General features: G+C 39.8%; 1 protein-coding gene across 6 annotated transcripts in view; it reads right to left on the reverse strand.

Moving 5' to 3' along the window:
• zdhhc11 (zinc finger DHHC-type containing 11) overlaps positions 1-17,719 on the reverse strand; it is a 136,051-nt gene extending 118,332 nt beyond the window's left edge. Inside the window, exon 1 of one of the 6 annotated variants that reach the window (XM_059945328.1) lies at positions 17,672-17,719. In XM_059945328.1, coding sequence (XP_059801311.1) covers positions 17,672-17,707 — 36 coding nt within the window. In that variant the 5' untranslated portion in view covers positions 17,708-17,719. Of the gene's footprint in view, positions 1-16,624; positions 16,670-16,818; positions 16,955-17,023; positions 17,046-17,241; positions 17,632-17,671 lie in introns of those variants that run through there. The other 5 variants (XM_059945331.1, XM_059945330.1, XM_059945334.1 and 2 more) reach the window with 5 other exon arrangements.
• Positions 17,720-19,228: the final 1,509 nt, after the last annotated feature.

The raw sequence follows: 19,228 nt of genomic DNA on the forward strand, positions 1-19,228 counted from the left end.
CGGGATCTCAGTGCGGTTATTCAAAATTTCATTGCACTCTAAGAGTGGAGGGAGACAGATGACGACTTTACCATCCAGGGACTCGAGCTGGAAGCCTTCTGCCTTCCTTCCATATGTTTCCACGCTGCCTGAGCAAGTTCTAAGGTAGTATTGGAACTGATTACTCTCAATGTTGAACAAGTCACAGAACTCTGGTCTGACTAGTGAGCGATTGCTCTGATCGTCCAGAATTACATAGGCTTTGATGGCCTTGACTTTGGCTCCCTTAGGGTACACCTTAGTGAGGCAGATCTTTGAACAAGAACTGCTTGACTGAGCTTGACCGCAAACTTCTGTGCAGCTCGAGCTGACAACGGTTGTCCTGGAGTGAGCCTCTCCCTCCCCGCCGTCCTGTTGTGAGGGTGAAGGAGCTTTGTCGGTTTGCGGTAACGGGCCGGGATGCATGGCCCCATCGTGATTAGTGCTATTACATTCCAGGCACTTCACGGAGATCGTACACTCTCTAGCAAGGTGAGAGGTAGAAGAACAGCATTTAAAACATATTTTTTTCTCCTTGAGAAGGGCCATCCTCTCTTCAAGGGGTTTTTTCCTAAACATTCTGCATTTTTTGAGGGGGTGGGGTTTGTTATGCAATGGACAATTCTTGCTAGGGTCATTGTTAGTTGTAAAGACTTCAGTCTTAAGCACTGAGACAGGTTTATTAATGTTGAAATTATTCAAAGTGGATTTAACTGGCTTGGTGTAAATTGTACTGCTACCTGGACTCATGAGGTTAGGATCGTTTCGCTTCTTCGCCTCCTTGCACACAAACCTAGTGAAATACTCAAAGGGAGGAAATCGACCATCATTCTCTTCCTTGTACTCTGAGCCAACAGACACCCACCTTTCCTGCAGCCCAAATGGAATTTGTCTATGACTTGTCTAATCCTGTATGAAGTATCTAGGTATAATAGACCAGTTAAATAGCCATCTTCTTTGGCGCCTTGAATCTCCATGAGTAAATCTCCGAGCTCCCTTAACTTAATGTCATCCTTGGCTGACACCTTAGCAAAATTTTCCAGACATCGGAATAGTGCCACTTCAATAATTTCAGGGGCCACATAGCACTCTCCCATGCTTTGCGCAAGGCTAGCCTGGGGTTGTTAATGTATACTGAACGTATGCATCTCACTTGTTCGCATGATTCTTTTCCCAGCCATTTCGCCATAAGATCCAACTCTTGGGTTGCTCCGAGCTGGACTCCGTGGATAGCGTTGGCGAATGAGGAGTACCATGCACGGTAATTTTCAGGCTTATCGTCAAACTTATATAGTCCTGAAATGACAAGATCTTGTCGTGCTAAATACTGTGCCATGGGTTCAACTGCAAGTGGCATGCGGGCTGGGGGAATATGTTGGAGGGTATACGACTGAGGGCGTATATCTGTTATGGAATTTGCTGTTCTGAATTCAGCCTTTGCCTCTCTTCTCGCCAAATCTGGTAAGTTTGGTGTCGAGAAGTATTTGTCATCAGCCCTTTCATTCTTGAATTCATCGCAGAGTTGCAAGGGTAAATTGTCTTCCTCAGATTTCCCCGCACCTTGGCGGCTTCTGCCTTAGCTCTTGCATGGGCAGCCTTACTTGTTGATGCCCTACTGCCCCTGTTGCTGGATGGCAACGACTTGATGCTGGATCGAGTTGTCATTGCAGCACTTGAAACACCTGGTAATGTCACCTTTTCACTATAGTTTTCTCGCTCAGGTGTAAGAGAATGCCGAACTAAACACCGAGGTAAACCGTTGTCAATGAAGACAGGATCGCAGTAAGATTAACCGTTTACTGTTCACTCTTCCACATTAACGTATGGTGAAAACTGTTGATAAAACAATACAAAATGTATACAGTATTTGTTTCCTTCTTGATATCACATTTACATCATAAATACTTGCAAAAGTAATACTACAACAACTACATTACATTAAAGTGCAACATACAGTCAGAATCTACCTACGCCATTGACTGCTTTAAATACACTTAAACATAAATTATCCGCAACTCTTTAAATAACAAAAACATAAACCTTATCAACCGACGTTACTTTTAACAGAATCAGCGTTAACATTTTTAATTCAACATATCGATTATACTTTTAACAGAATCAGCGTTAACATTTTTAATTCAACATATCGATTATCTCATGAACTTACGGCGTTGCTTCACTGATGGTTCTAGTGCGTAGAAAGAAAACTTTTCTCGCGCTGATCCTGCACACACATAAGCCCCCTCCTTCCCGTTTCTCCAAACCGGTATTTTCCCACAAGATGCGGCGAAACCGGGTATGACATCATCATATGCCGCGATATATCACAGACAACGAATTTACTTTAAACAATCTTAACTTTAACTAGAAAATTATAACAAATGAATTACTAAAGCGAAAATATTATAAACTAAACAAATGCCATAAAGGCAACACACCAAAGTATAATTAAGCTCATTCACAAAGCCACTGCGGATTTAGCAGATCATTTATGAAATCCAATATCTCAATGACAGCACACTAAAGTTACTGCCTAATAACTGCAGAACTGCTTCAATCCAAACTGCACAGAACAGGATTAATAAAATGAAAAACTGTAATGTACCACAGATTAACAGTCTGAAACTAGCTACAACCACCTTACATATGGCACTGCATGCACTGTTTAGCTACTGGAAGCAATCTCAATATTGGGAAGGATTTGGGACTGCAGGAAAGATGCCCTAGCATCTTGCCTAGAACAGAACACTGTGGCTGTGAGAACAGATTGGATAAGATAGGTTTTCATCTCAGAGAAACTTGTGTGGGATAAATTTTAAATAGAGCTGAGGGTCAAGTCCCCCCCCCCTCCCTGAAGAGGGTGTTGAATATTTGAAACAAGCTGTTTGAGAAGGCAAATACAATCAAAATATTAAAAAGGATTTGGAAAGGTACTTGGATAGGAAAAGCATAGGGGCATTCAGGCCTAATGCAGGTAAATGGGATTTGCATAGCTAACATCATGGTCAGCACGGAGCCTGACATTGCCGTGCTGTATGAATCTATAATTGTATGATCAGTTAACTAGATCCAGAGTCATGCCAGAACAAGCAGACAACCCAAAATATCCATGATACCCATCCTTTGATAGCTGAGAATCTTAATACTTACTGCAGTGATACTTGGTGCAACTGATTTTCAGATTGGCACCCTTTCCAAATTAGGCAAATGTTACCAGTTTGAGATGTTCATGTGTAGTCACACTGCTGGAAAGTCCATTTCCTCGTTGAAATTCAATGCCACTTTCCCATCTTCACTCCCAAAACAAACTCATTAATTTGTACTTCATCATTCCTGGTCCACATTTACTTCTTGTGGTTAAGAGCGTAGCATTAAATATTCTTCCCATAGCCTACAACAATAACTTCTTCTAGGTCTTGATGAAATGTCTCAGACTGAAACGCTGACAGTTTACACTTTTCCACCAACGCTGCCTGGCCTGCAGTGGTCCTCCAGCATCTTGTGTGTGCTGCATTGGATTTACAACATCTGCAGATTTTCTCGTGTTTGGAATAATTTCTTCTATTCCAGTTCACACTAAAGTCTTCTGTCCACTGCCACTTTTCCTTACCTCAGCCCTTTCATCCCCTGCTTATTTGGTCTCCACCATTCGCAGTCTTTAAAATATTCCAAGTGTTTGATTAAATTGACCTTCAAAGAGAGTTCAAGAGATTCACAATCGTCAAACAAATAAAAAACTGCTTTTTAAAAATAAACAATGAACTTGATTTTAGATATCCGAACAAAAGGAAACTTCCTCTTTCCATCCATTCATCAGGATCCTTCAAGATTCAAAGTTCATATATTAACAAAGAAGGTATAAATTATAAACATTTGAGATTTATGAGCTTACAGGTAGCCACAAAGCAAGAAACTCAAAATAACCCAAATGAAGAAAAAAATAAAAAGAACAACACTTGAAGTGCATGGGAAAGGAGAAAAAACACGAATCAAGCAAATAATTGAAGTGAACAACATTACGAATCGTATTGAGTCCTCAGATCCAAACCCCAGAGCAGTCTAGAGTAGGCCCAAAGCCTTGCTTGTTATCATATTAGTAGGCATGGAGCTCAGTAGCCGGGCAGTCTTCTTAGCCTCAGTACACAGAAAAAGGAATAACCATCACGGAGAGCGAGTGAAATTGGCTCTTGCCTCCAATCCCAACACCCTCTCTTTTCAGTCCATCTGGGCCGGCAATTAAATTGAAAAAATAATGGAACAGCGAAAGGCTCCAGCACCCCGGAGAGAAGAGTGAACATCACAGAGAACAAGCGAAATTTGGCTCTGGTTTCTGATCTTGGCTGGCATTTAAATTGTCTAAACAGCCGTTCGCACCTCGCACCAGGACCCAATGACTATGAGGGACTTGGGGCCTAGACCACACTGCCCAGCAATTCACTCTGGGCCCAGATTTCACCGCCCAGCCTGAAGCCACTCTCAAACTCTTCAAATCAGCTTGGCACCCAGAGCAATCCAACCTTGCACCCAGGCCAGTTTCACAGGCATCAGAACTCCACTGCTCCAACTTCTCCTTGAATAGATCACTCCAACTGCATCGATTCTGAAACACACCTTCCCGGTCCCTGAACTCTGTTTGTGGTGATAATTTACACAATTTACCTCAGAAAAGGTGTTTTTAACTGATGTTTTTGTCAAATTTCTTGTCTAACTACCAGTGAGATGTCACATGTATTCAATAGCACCATCTAACTACCAAGTTAGTTATGATCTTAAGTAACTTGTTTTTCTTCTCTTTTGCCATTCTTGGTCGTGAAATGTTAACTTTTTCCTCGTTTTACAGATATTGCCTGCCTTGGTCTCTTCCAGTAATTTTTGTTTTTATTTCATATTACAGCTCAGGATCCTATGTGCATCAATCAAGTTACCTTTCATTAAACTTCCAATGAATTCAAATTTAGCTTATCCAAAACTTCCCCATAGAGAGCCCCTGCCTTCAATTATAAATTTTCTTTGAACCCCTCCAATGCATTAATATCCTTTCATACATAAGGAGAATGTCTTTCCCAACCTGCTCTAGATCTTTCAAACAGTGACTTCAGTTAAATTGTCTTCATACATTTGGTTACTTTTCCTCAATAACCGCATTCAGCATCTATTTCCTCATTCACTTCTTTTCCACTAAGCACAATACAGATCCAACCATGGCATCTTGAATTGGGTGGCAGAAGTTAAGGGGGTGCGTGGGATAGGAAGAAGAGAGAGAAAAGTTAGGGAAATATTCCTCTCTTTCGTTACATCCAAGCTCAATTTTAATTATCATTCAACTGTACATTAATGCCCATGAATGCAGTCGAATGAAACAGCATCCGTCTGGGGCCAAGATGCAAAACTGGTCCTACAGCACAAAACACATGTAGCACATATAGTCACACTAAAAAAAAGTAGCCGAAGCTCCCAAGTGGCTCCCCTGTAAATTGATGGTGTATAGGAGTTATCAGCAAGAACAAGCAGTTTCCAGCAACGTGCAAATGAATGCTCGCATGCAATTCAGCTCATCATTTCACAGATTGAACACTAGAGGGCAGCACCAACAGGAGGGATCAGCCCCCCCACCAACCCAACACGGACGCCACACTACACAACCTTTGGTGTCTCTTCTCCTGGACTGCTGCAACAGGCAAGCCCGCGGCTTGATGCTGATTCCTTTCTACAGCCGAGGTCACACAGCTCCTCCGCTGTCTGTCTCACCAATAAACAAGGGAAACAGACGTGCAGCATCTTATATTATCAATGTCCAACGGGGTCTTGCAATTGCAAGAGAAACATCCAAGACAGTCACGTGCAGTTAGAGTCCGCACACCACTTCCATGCCAACTCCAATACCTTCCTGTAGCAGGCAGTAACAAGGTCCTCCACCAATGTGCAGCTTGCTAATGGGATAGAACTGCAGTACCTGAAGTTCTCAATGTCCAGCATTATCCTCTGATTTAAAAAAATACTTAGACAAAAACACCAAGAGGCTGCTGCATTTGAACACACTGCCACCTTTCTGCAATTTCACTAAGATAAGTGATGAAATATATCCAAGCACATTAAAGTAACCCACATCATAACATACTTTCAAAGTATCTATAAGGTTTAACATTACATTCAGAACTTCAGTTACATGATCTTTATCTATTTTTGCTACTTTTTAAGTTGGTACATGGTCCCATAATTTTAAAACATCATATCCTCTATATTTGCTTAAACAGGACATTAGCAATATTAGTGCACTCATAGTGAACGGCTAGTACTTGATTTATCATCTTCAGTTTCTTTCAATTAAAACAAACTGTACTTTAAAAATTATGGTCCGCATAATCAAATTTGCAAAAGAGTTGGTGACCAGCCTATAGTAGCAGTCACTATTCTCTTGGCCTCAATATGGCACAGTACTTAGAGTCAGAGTAATACAGCACAGTTGCAGGCCCATTGGCCCTTCTAGTCTGTGCCAGACTGTTATTCTACTTAGTCCCGTCAACCCATACCTGGACCATAGCTCTCCATACCTCTCCCATTCATGTACATATTCAAATTACTCTTGAATGTTTCAATCAAACCCACATCCACTAATTCCTTTGGCGGCTGGTTTGACACTCACAGCACCCACTGAGTGGGAAAGTTCCCCTCAGGGTCTCCTTAAATAGTTCACCCTTCACCCGAGCTCTAGTTCTTGTCTTACCCATCTTCAGAGGAAGAAGCCCGCTTGCATTTACCCTATCTACACTCCTCACAATCTTGTACATCTTGATCAAATCTCCCTCACTCTACTACACTCCACAGAATAAAGCCCTAACCTATTCAACCTTTCCTTATAACTCAGGTCCTCAAGTCCCAGCAACATCTCTGCAAATTTTCTCTGTACTCTTTCAATCTTATTGGTATCTTTCCTGTAGGTAGGTGACCAGAGGCTCACACAATAGTCCAAATTTGAATTTCCCCCCAACATCTTATACAACTTCAGCATAACATCCCATAACATCAACACATTTGCAATGTAAATTTCACAATCATTCAACAAATACTGCCAAGCAATTTTCAAAGAACATAAAAACCTGGAGAACTAAATAAAATAATTAAGATATTTTTAAACCATCACACAATATTTCAAGCAACTCTACAGCCTTTGTATCACTGCGGATAGAAATTACAAACTTTAAAAACAGTTCAAATGTCTTCTACCCACATATAATGAGTACCCAGGAAGACCAGTAGCAGAGAGGAGAAGTAAAAATGCATGGGTTCCTGATCATGGATGCCATCCTAAACATCAAATAAATGAAAGACTGTTGAAGTGTAAAGATATTACCTGTAAATGACCCAGTATACATTCATTATTGGGTTCACAAATACACTTATCATTGCTCTTCAGTGATATATTCCTTACACCTCCCAATCATTTGCAATCTGTATTCTCCCATTGAAAAGATCAGTATTCTTCCGTTAAAGCTATGTTTGGAATGAAGTCATTAGATTATGTTATTGTGGGCCACTTTTTAAAGCAAAGTGATCAAGACTTTCAAGTTGTTGAGGCCATTATTCATGCATTGATCTAAATGGATTGCACACTGAAGAACAGAACTAGTGTGATATAGACAACAACTCTATAATAGTTGCATCAGTTTTTTTTCACATCTCAGTATTTCCTTTGGAAGTTGATTTTAAATTAATCGTTTAGCTTTAAGCCACTTGACTTCATGCATCGGTGCAGAAAGAACCACAAATTGGCACTTTAAAAGGCGGCATAAGCTATTCTATTAGGAAATTAAATATTGCAAAGCCCTTGTGACTTTGAGCATGCACTTTACTCAGTTCATTACGGAATCATCACCAAATATTGATATAAATGGAAGCCAAATGAAGAAAAAATAATTATACCTTTCATTCATTTATTGCAGTGGAGATTTTAAGGTAGAAATTAGGCAATTAAAAAAGTAGTGTTCCATTTGTTTATTGATGAAATATTAAAAACCATTAAAAATTGATCAGCAGTTTAAAGTGTTACACACCCGGTACCATTTTAAACATACAACTACTGATTACTGGCACACAGATATAGTCAAAGAACCAAGTTTCCAGAAGTGAATGACTATAAATCTCTACAATTGATTAGCAGAGGTTTATAAGATAAAGCATATATTTAATAGATACTACATTTACTTCATTCACCAAATTTAAGAGCAATGAGTGAGGAACAGTTCTTTGAAATGTTATCATTTATACAGGATGTTTAAACCTCAACCCAGTCTGACTCTCAGACATCTATGGAAGGGAAGTTCTCCCCATTTTTGGATTTATTTCCCAAACCAACACACGTAATACATCAACAGCATTTCAAACAGCAGTTATTTGAGAGCCTAGTATCGTAACAACAACCTTTCCATCAATGTCATCAAAAGAGCTGGTCATGGACTTCAGGAAGTGGGGCAGAGCACACACCCTTGAGCGTTTCAGTGGTGCTGAGGTGGAGATGGTTGAGAATTTCAGGTTCTTATATGTAAACATGACCAACAGCTTCTTCTGGTCCAAGCCATTGACTCTAACCAATGTTTACAGATACACCATAGAAAGCATCGTAACCAGATGCAGCACAGCCAAATCTGACAACTGCTCTGCCCAAAACTTTAATAAACTGCAGAGTCACAGACGCAGCACAGTCCATCACAAATATCAGCCTGCCCTCTACAGTTCCAGAAAGGCAACCCCCCCATCCCAAAAATATGCTCATTTCCTCCCTCCCAATGAGCAGTAGATAAGAAAACTTGGGGGGGGGGGGGGGGGAAAGTGCACCATTTCACCAAGGACAGCTTCTATCTATCTTATAGTACAAGGCTACTGAATGGATCGCTTGTATGAGGAAAAATGAATTGTTGACCACACAAGCTACCTTGTAATGGCCACTGCACTTTATTGTGTACCTGTACTGCACTTCTGTGCAACACTATAACCGGCTTTCTGTTGATGGCTTTTCCTAGTTCTTCCTCAATGTTCTTATGCTTTGAAATGATCTGTATGAATTACATGCAAAACAAAGTCTTTCACTCTATCTCAGTACACGAGACAACAATTGCCAAATGGTCACAAAGTGCGCTAGGACCTTGAAATCACAAGTAGTCAGACACAAAAAATCAAGTTCCAGGGAACAATGTAGAATAGAATATTGGACCGTTCTTAGAGTGGAGAAGGTTATGCCAAGATTGAATGAGGTGATCAATATTATGAACATTTAACAATAGAAAGCAGGCTTCACTAATCTTTCTTGCTCAACTTGTTTCTTTAAATCCTTCAGATGGATCATTTCCTTACCTGCCTTACCGCTCCTTTAATTTCTCTGCCTTCTAGAATGAAGACTTTAATCACAGCTTTGTTCTTCCCAACTATAAAAAAATTTTCTTACAGCTTCCAAGGAATTCACAACCGTTTTTGACAGTTCCTTCCTTTCATTTTTACTTACTTATGGGAGTTCTTATAACTGTTGCTATTTTCTGACATTCTCTTCATCAACTCTTGGTTGTCCTATAGTGAACTTTTAAAACCCTTCCATCACCTGCCTTGCTGTTGCTTTTATTAACACTGTAATCGAATAGAATCTTCAGTTTCTTTAGCTACCTTCACAAGTACCATTCACCAGGTAGTTTTTGTTCTATGGTAGAATGTGTACTGTATGAAAACTATAAATTATAGTTGCCATTACTGTTATCATTGTGTGTTAGTCAAATGTCCAAACTTGCCCCACGTTAGCTTTCAGATACAAGTTTCAGTCTATATGTCACTTATCCTTTTCCATGACTAATTTTTTTTTTAAAAAGATTAATTGATTCCAACTTATTAAACCTCCTGGGCCTAGGAAGCTTGCTCAGCATACTATGAATGTTTGATTGCATTTCCTGAGCCAAATCACCTAAGCTCTTTTTCTGTTTATTTCATTCTCTCTATAGGAAGTCCAACACCCACAGATCATTGCAGTGATAAATACTTACTGAGCTGCTGATTTATAGTAATAAGCATACAACCACAGTTAAAAACCCTAGTTTATAAATTATGCCCAACAGTGCTATCTGTCCTTTCATTTCTTATTTCCATCTATTCCAGTTCTAGATTTTCTGTGTTCTCAATATTGAACTGATCTTATGCACTTGTCAGGACTATTGGTTTGCAGAATACTCCGAAAAGACCTGAAAAGTAGAGTTAATGAGCAGAAACATTTGCCATCACAAGACATTGAGTTAAATACCATTGAGGAACAAATCAGACAGATAATGGATTAAAAAGAGCACAGCATGCTTTGTATGATCTGGAAAGCACTGAAACAGATTCAATAAAGTCGGCCCTCCTTACCCGCGAGGGATTGGTCCTGGGACCCCTCGCAGATACTCAAGTCCATTATTCAATCTGTCTCAATCCGGTGGACCTTAGGACCCAGCGGAACCCCAGACCTTATTTAACCTGTTTCAGCGAGGTGGACATTGGGACCCAGCAGCACAGCTGTGAATCCACAGTGTTTCTGTTCAAGAAAATAATCACCATTGAAAATAAAGTAGAAATAATAAAGCGATCAGAAAGAGGTGAAACACCATCAATCATTGGAAAAGCGTTAGGCTACAGTCGGTCAACGATCGGAACAATTTTAAAGGATAAAGTGAGAAAGGCCCTGCCGCGATGAAAGTGACAATTATTACTAAGCAGTGGTTTAATTATTGGGTTTTTGATCCTCCACATCAACCAGGCACGGATAGAGACAGTGCTCAGAAGTTGTCCGTCACTGGATCGAACTTGGGAACTTCCATTCCCGAGCCAGGCGCTGAAACATACGTTCTTAATTGTTTTATATGCATAGAAAGGTAAAATATATACTATATACTAAGACAAATGTTTGACTAACTGACACCAAATAATACTGGATGTACCTGTTCCGGCTTACTTAGTAGGAGAACTTCTGATTTTTTCGGTCCCAATCTACAGTAACAACGCACATCCTCCCATATACTTTAAATCATCTCTATATACTTATACAGTGATACCTAATACAATGTAAATGCTATGTAAAATAGTTGTTACACTGCATTGTTCTGGGAATAATGACAAGAATAAAAAATCTGTACAAGCTCGAACACCAAGTGCTGGAAGAGCACTTCCCAGTTCTATCATACATTTGGGCTGAGTCCACAGATTGTATCTTAAGTTCAGTTCACATGATACCATATAGAGTCAACAAATGCAGGAGAGTTTCATCCCAACAGCAGGTAACTGCTCATGAACAATTCCAAATGATATTGCACCATCTAATTATCCGTTCCTTTTGCATTGGGCACACAGCCAAATATTTCCAGTTTTTTTTTCTGGGTTTTGCATCAGATTCCCAGCAACTGTAGTATTTTACCAGAATCTGAATGAAAAGACACAAGATTTGTTTAACTTTTTAAGTTGTGTCCAAATTGCGTCTCTCAGTGACCACTCACTTACCAAACTTGCAAGAGAAAGTCTGCAGATGCTGGAAATCCAAGCAACACACAAAATGCTGGAGGAACTCTCAGTAGGCCAGGCAACATCTATGGAAAAGAGTAAACAGCCGATATTTTGGGCCAAGATCTCTCAAGCCTTGTTGAAGGGTCTCAGCCCAAAACATCAATTGTTCACTCTTTTCCATTGATGCTGCCTGACCTGCTGAGTTCCTCCTGCATTGTGTGTGTTGCTTAGATCAAGATACTCATTACATCAAATAGGCACCAGCAATGGTAAAAGTAATGTGATAAGCCATTGCGTTAGAAACTACCAGACTGTAAATGGTCATGTGCCTAAGGCGTCAATAAAATCTTTCCCCTACCCCCCCGCACAGCCACGTGATAAGTAACACAGTCTACTGTTTAAAACATAGCAGAACAGAGCAGCAGCTACTGTCCCTGTCTACCTTCAATAAAATTGTCCAAAATAGTTCTTTTGAAAAAACATTTTCCTGTGGAGACATTCAGCAGTGAAGCTCTTTGACTAATCTTCACCGGGGCCACACAGACCATAAAACCAGGAAGTAAACATAAATGCAAAAACGATCACCATACAGTGAGAACTTCTGCAAGTTTCAATCAAGTATTCAGGCATTCTAAGTTCTAATGAACAGAAAGCTGACTCACTTAATCTGCTTACATCAGTCAAGGAATCGGTCTGGCAAATGTCTGCTGCACCTACTCTGTAGCAAATACATCTTTCATTGGATGAGGAGTTCAAAACTGCACACAATAGTCCCTGTGCTGTCTTACCAGATTTCTAAGTAAACGCAGCAGGGAATCTGTGGTCCTACATTCAATGTTCATTATGAAGCCCAAAGAGTCAGAGCAGGAAAAGAGGCCTTTTGGCCCATCATGTCTACACGAGCCATCTAAAACCTTTCCAGAGCAATATAATTTCTCAGCACTCAGCCTTTAGCCTTCTATGCCTGTCTTTCCAGTGCTCATCTAAGTAGTTCTTAAATGTTGTGAGAATACATTCTTCAGCACTCAGGAATTCCAGATTTCAACTGCTCACTACTTGCAAAACAAAAATCCTCAGATCCCTTGCAAGTCATCCGACATTAAATGTGCGCTCTCTAGTTCTAGGGCTGAACTATGCCCTTTCATAATTGAACATACGTAAGTAAATCAAGTCAACCACTCTCCCTCTGTCTTCGCACCAAGGAAAACAAACCCAGTCACAAATAGTTGGACATGACTTAATGGACGAGCAACAACAAAAAGGTATGGCCTTCACCATCATCTGGAGCGGTTCCTGAGGTTAACCACCCTCAGAAGTAGTTTCTCAGCATCTCAATTTTAATGGTCTGGCCCTTTATTTTGTTATCTACAGTACTGTGCAAAAGTTTGAGGTACATGTAAAAAAAAATCTGTTAAGTGAAGGTGCTTTCAAAAATAATGAAAGGAAAAGTTTCTAAATATTAAAAAAATTACTATGTAGAACAGTAAACAGTAAAAAAAACAAAAATCAGATCAATATTTGTAGTGATCACCCAGTGCCTTTAAAGCTGAACCAATACACTTAAGTACACTGTTGCACAGTTTTATTAGAAAAGCAGCTGGTGGGTTGTTCCAAGCATCCTGGAGAACTCGCCACAGTTCTTCCGCAAACTTTGGCTGTCTCGCTTGTTTGTCTCTCCAGGTAATCCCAGACAGCCTCGATGATGTTAAGATCAGGGCTCTGTGAAGGCCATGCCATCTGAAACCATATAAAAATATCTAAAGGTACCTAAGACTTCTACACAGCATTGTATATCCCCTTATTCATGACTCTCTCGCTCCTGAGAACATCTCAATATCTACCCTGTTAATATCTGTAATGAATACTCGCACCTCAGTATCATTATCATTACTTGAGCAAAGTCCAGATCTTACAGAATTCACCTTCAATAACATAAAGACATTCCTTCTTGGTAAAATAAGCACTTTCCTGAAATTAAGCTCATTATCAATAGAGGTATTTTCAAACATCTCATCTTCAAAATCATCAGAAAATGCACCATATTTAGTTTGAATGGACGTAGAACGAAATCACATCAGTGCTGTGGTCCAAGGGTCACAGAAGCTGCAGTTCAAATCATATGGTTCAGGCGCAAATGAAGCTGAGCTAACATTTGCTGCTGAACTTCTAAGACAGGGGTGGGCAAACTTTTTGACTTGTGGGCCACAAAGGGTTCTAAAATTTGACAGGGGGGCCGGACCAAGAGCAGATGGACGGAGTGTTTTGGTAATACAGCTCATAAGAGAAAATAAAATATCATGGGATATGTAGAAAACATGTGCTTTAATTTCAATTGAAAATGAAAAAATGCATTACAACAAAATATCTGTCTTTGAAGTCCCATGGTATTTAGCTATTTATTGAAATGACTTTTAAAACACTGAAAATTAAATGAATAAAATACAGCTTTTTTTAATAGTAACAGTTATTATTTTAAAGCACTGAAAATTCTGTTATCCTTCAAGATATTATCATCATCACTCTCCTCCTGACTGTCTTTATTTCAAAGACGGTAGGAGATGCAGGTCTACTTGTCCTGCTCCTTCTTATTCAATTGTCCCCTGTGCCAAAACTCAACAACGACCAGCACAAGGACAGAACAGTGACAGCGCGCCAGTATGCGGAGTGCGTTATTTGATCTGGAGCGCATTTTTTATTTTGAGAACGTACGTGCACCTGCGCACTACTCATGTCCATCACTTAACAGAAATGACATGTAACATGTAAGGCTTATTGAAAAAAAAAATTTCAAATGCATTTTTTTTTACATAACACAACGAAGAAACTTATTTTTAATTTCAGTGGGAACAGTGTTGTTGGTCTCCCTTTTTAGCCAGTGCATCAAAGTCTGGATTTAGTTTTGTTGTGGCGATTCTCAGGATGGATCTGAGGTGTTGGTCAGTTAACTTGGATCTGTGGCTGGCTCTGTTGATGTTCATGACGCTGAACGCCTATTCACATAAATAGGTCGAGCCGAACAAAGAGTAAAGCGCAAATGTGGAGTAATATGCTGCACCTCAACAAAGGTCAATGTATATAGAGTGCGTCATCTATTGGGAAAATGCCAGAATTGCGGGGAAAAAACGTTAACAAGGTTTATTAATATAATTTCATCAAGTTCTGCGGGCCGGATTAAAAAGCTTAACGGGCCGTAGTTTGCCCATGCCTGTTCTAAGACTTGTCCCTGTAACCAGAGTCCTGGATGATGGGGTTTCAGATCAATGGTCACCTTTTTGCTACTTAGCATAGGAATTCAGTGATAGCAAAGTATCAGATCAAGAGAATGTGACTGGACTTTCCTTGTTGAAGACTGAATGAAACATACAAAGCACAAAGACAATTATTAGCCCAGGTTTTACTGTAGAGACTGATTCCTTCAAGATCTGAGGTGATGCGCATAGAAATGAACACAGTGTAGTCAACAGCAACATCTCCAAATCACCAAGCTCCTCAAGTAATGTTTTGATAGTGGCATCTTACTGAAGCTTGGGAAAATTACCTAGGTATGTCCTAGTTAGAAAAGGTTAGATAAACCCATCCTGGTTAACTACCAGCCAGTTTATCTTAAACTGCAAAATGATAATGATAGTCCTGTCAACGAGCTCTTAGACACTGATAAAACTGCTCACTGAAGCTTAGTTCCAGACCTCATCACAGCCTCTGTGGTGAAAGAGAAGGTATCAATGAAGCTGGTTCAACCTAGACTGGGGATCTCACAATTGTCGTTCCTTTTCGCAGCTTGTGGTGCATCTGGCGGCATTTTAGTTATTTCCTTAGCCTGTTTTTCTTTTACAAGGTCAAGTTGCTAGCTCAACTAGAAAGTGCACAAGGAGCCAGCTGGATTTGATACCCGGACCATTTAGCTTGAAGTTCAGTGCTGATGCCACTACACCATCGGCTGGCATCTCTCACAATAGATACACTAATTTGCTTTGGCTAAAATGCAACTTGTTAACCACAGCCAACTGTTCTGCAAATTCAAATGCTGTAAAACATTGTTTATTCACCCCAAAGTGTGCAAGTTGAAAAAAATCATCATGAAGAAAAAAATCATCTCAAATTTGCATCCAAATATCCTCCTGGATCAGAATTAAAATCATGCCTAATATTTCACTCAGAAAACTAACAGAACCGCTGAAGCTAACTGTGTTACCTGATGAGATATTATTTGTGCTATAAGTACACATTTTCATAAAGAATTTCTAAGAAAAATACTGTTCAAGTGTCTGCAAACTGATATTCAAATAAAAATAATATCTTCAGCCAACAAACCAAATTGTTACTGGGCAGTTTGGACATTTGCCCTCTATTTTCTTTATACTCCAATGACTCCAGGGTTACTCTTTACATAATCAAGAATTTGGATCTCTTTACCCTTTCAAGTGCCCTGCTGTGGTGGGAATTAAATTTTAATTTTAGTGTTGGCAATATTATAATTTTAAAGTGAACACTTTGGATAAAGTGCTCAAGTCACATAATCTGCTATGTTAGTCCAGGTGAAATGACTGGAGCCCTTTATCCCAAGGGCTGAGTCTAAGGGAAATACTGCACTGTCAAATATTTCATCTGTTTAAAAGACATTTAAGTCAGGCTGATATTAAAATTCTGTGGTATTGATTTCAAGAAAAGCAGGTTACTTCCCACTGGTACCTTAACCAACATTTAGACCTAATGCTCATAACTTGAAGACAGTTTTGGCCTTACTTCAATGCAATTTCAGACATTTAAAATACACAACAAAGACCTCCAGGTTTCCCTGCACTCCAAAGATAATTATACTTCAAAAGTACTTAATTCACTGCAAAGCTATTTAAAACGTCCTAAAATCATTATAGCAATTTAAACATTTTAACTGGGATTCAAGAGGGCCAAGACACCTTCAGCATAATTTAGTTACAATTCTGTACCTGAGGGTTGATGCCAGAATAGGTTACATTTAGAAAAGTCACCCTAAAATAAATTTACATACTTCTCATAACGTGATATGAAAATGAGAGAGCCCATGACAACGCTTAAATGATGAATCAAATAAAAATAAGGTCACACTTGTTCAAAGTACTTGATTCGATGTACATTGGCCTCTTCCCATTTTCCTGTGGGCACCACATTCTCCATTAAGTATATTTCACGAAGAGGCATTACAGAACGCCATTCCCATTTGGTTACAGCTTTCAGATAACTACAATCAATTATAGATTGCAAATTTGTGTCAAGCACCTCAGACAACCCCCCAAGCCACACGTGCAAGCTCACCCCAAGTTCCTTCTGCCCTCAGCACGAATCACGTGATAGAAATGGTTGAAAAAGGTTCTTCTCAGGTTACAAAGGTGCTGGGAGTTTTAGCTGGAAATTTCGCGCAAGTCGAATTGACCAAACTCCCAACCCACCACAATTCCTTTTACTAATATAAATCATAAAGCATCAACAACAGCGAGACTTCAACAAATCAGTCCATTGCCTTAAGAGGGTTGGGTGATCTCTAGCGGATTGTTACTTCGTGGTAACAATGTTTGACTGTCGATTCCATCCCCTCAAAAAAAATTGAGTAGTTTAACGAGAAGGAGAACAAGTAACAGTGCGCTACAACTTAATAACTGCGGATAGCGTTGTTTTACGTACTATACAAATTAAGCATTCCGGACTTTAAATATGTTTATCAAACAGGTTCGTACTCGCCTCAGTCTGCTTTGTACAGGGGCGTTTCTCGCTTCACTTTGCCATTCTGTTCCTAGGTTACGCGCATTTCCAGCAAGCGTCAGTAACTCACCTCAGTCTCCTTTGTACGGGCGTTTTAGGCGTCACATTGCCATTCTGTTCCTAGGCTTTCGTACATTTCCAGTAAATATTGCCCCAGTGATCTAACGAATTAAAATGCACACCGAAAAAAAAATGAAGTGGGATTACGCGCGCGCGCGCGCGCGCACACATACGAAGCGAAATGGCAAACAGTATTCTGCCTCTTGTGATGGCCTAAGATGGCTCAGGGACGCGAACCGCCCGCCCTGCGTCTCCGGGCAGCCGCTTACTGCTGGCAACATTGAAATCCATATAACACTATGGAAACTGCTAGTTACTCCCTGGCACAGCTCCGGGTCCTAGCGCTCACCTGAAACAAATGACGCTTATTCAAACTCACACGCATTCAGTTTCGTTCAATACCTTAAAAATATTTGGAGCCAGCAAAAAAATTTTGGAAGTTGCGCTGGAGGGAAGCCAGTCAGTGAACGAGGTACAATGCAAAATCCCACCGAACGAGCGTGAAACAATTCCCAAATTATTTGTTACTTTAGGCGCATTTTGCGGAATAAACATACAAGATTCATGACATCTCGCACCAAATCGTACATTTGGGAGGGAAGAATAATGGCTCATTGAAATCTGCAATAAAGCAGAAGTGTTGTGATCATCATAAAACGCACGGTTTGTTTCAACGCACGAAATAAAAGGATTTGTATTTCTCACAATCTTGGAAGTGTCCTACATCTTTTTATAGCTAATGAAGTACTTTTGAAATTAGTCACTGTTAGAGACATTTAAAAACAGTATCAATACACTAAACCCCCAAGTAACATAACCTTTATTTTGTAACGGAATATCTAAGATCTGGACCTCTCCACTAAGGGAAAGGCAATTCTAGATTGGGTGTTATGTTATGTTATGAATCAGATGTGATCAGGAAGCTTATGGTAAAGAAACATTTAGGACACAGTGATCATAATATGATAGGATTCACCCTACAGTTTCTGAGGGAGAAGATAAAGTCAGATGTTTCAACATTACAGTGGGGTAAAGGGAATTACAGAGGAATGAGAGAGGAGCTACCCAAAATTGATTGGAAGGGGACACTATCAGAGATGATGGCAGAACAGCAATAGCTAAAATTTCTGGGACAATTCAGAAAGTGCTGGATAGATACATCCCAAAGATGAAAAGGTATTCTAAAGGGAGGATGAAGTAATCATGGCTGACAAGTGAAGTCAAAGACATCATAAAAGCAAAACAGAAGGCATAGAATATAGCAAAAAATAGCAGGAAGTTAGAGGATTCGGAACTTTTAAAAACCCATCAGAAGCCAACAAATAAAACAATAAGAAAAGAAAATAGGAATTTCACCAATAATATGAAAGAGGATACTAAATGACTTTTCAAATACATGAAGAGTAAAAGTGAGGTAAGAGAGGACACTGGACTGCTGGAAGATGATGCTAGAGAAGTAGTAATGGGGGACAAAGAAACAGCAGACAAAATGAATTATGTATTTTTCTTCAGTCATCACTGTTGAAGACATTAGCAGCATGGCAGAAATTTGAGGTTGTCAGAGTCAGAAGTGAGTGTAGTTGCTATAACTAAGGAGAAGATGCTTGGGAGTTTGAAAGGTCTGAAGATAGATGAGTCACCTGGACAAAACAGACTACACCTCAGGATTCTAAAAGAGGTAGCTGAAGAGGTTGTGGAGGCATTAGTAATGATCTTTCAGGAATCACTAGATTCCAGATTGGTTCTGTAGGACTGGAAAATTGCAACTCCACTCTTTTAAAAGGGAGAGAGGCAGAAGAAATGAAAATATAGGCCAGTTAGCCTGATTTCAGTGGTTGGGAAGATATTGGAGTCCATTATTAAGAATGATGTTTTGGGGTATTTGAAGGCATGTAATAAAATAGGC

This window comes from Hypanus sabinus, chromosome 20, assembly GCF_030144855.1.
Source record: "Hypanus sabinus isolate sHypSab1 chromosome 20, sHypSab1.hap1, whole genome shotgun sequence".
NCBI classification, from domain to species: Eukaryota; Metazoa; Chordata; class Chondrichthyes; order Myliobatiformes; family Dasyatidae; genus Hypanus; species Hypanus sabinus.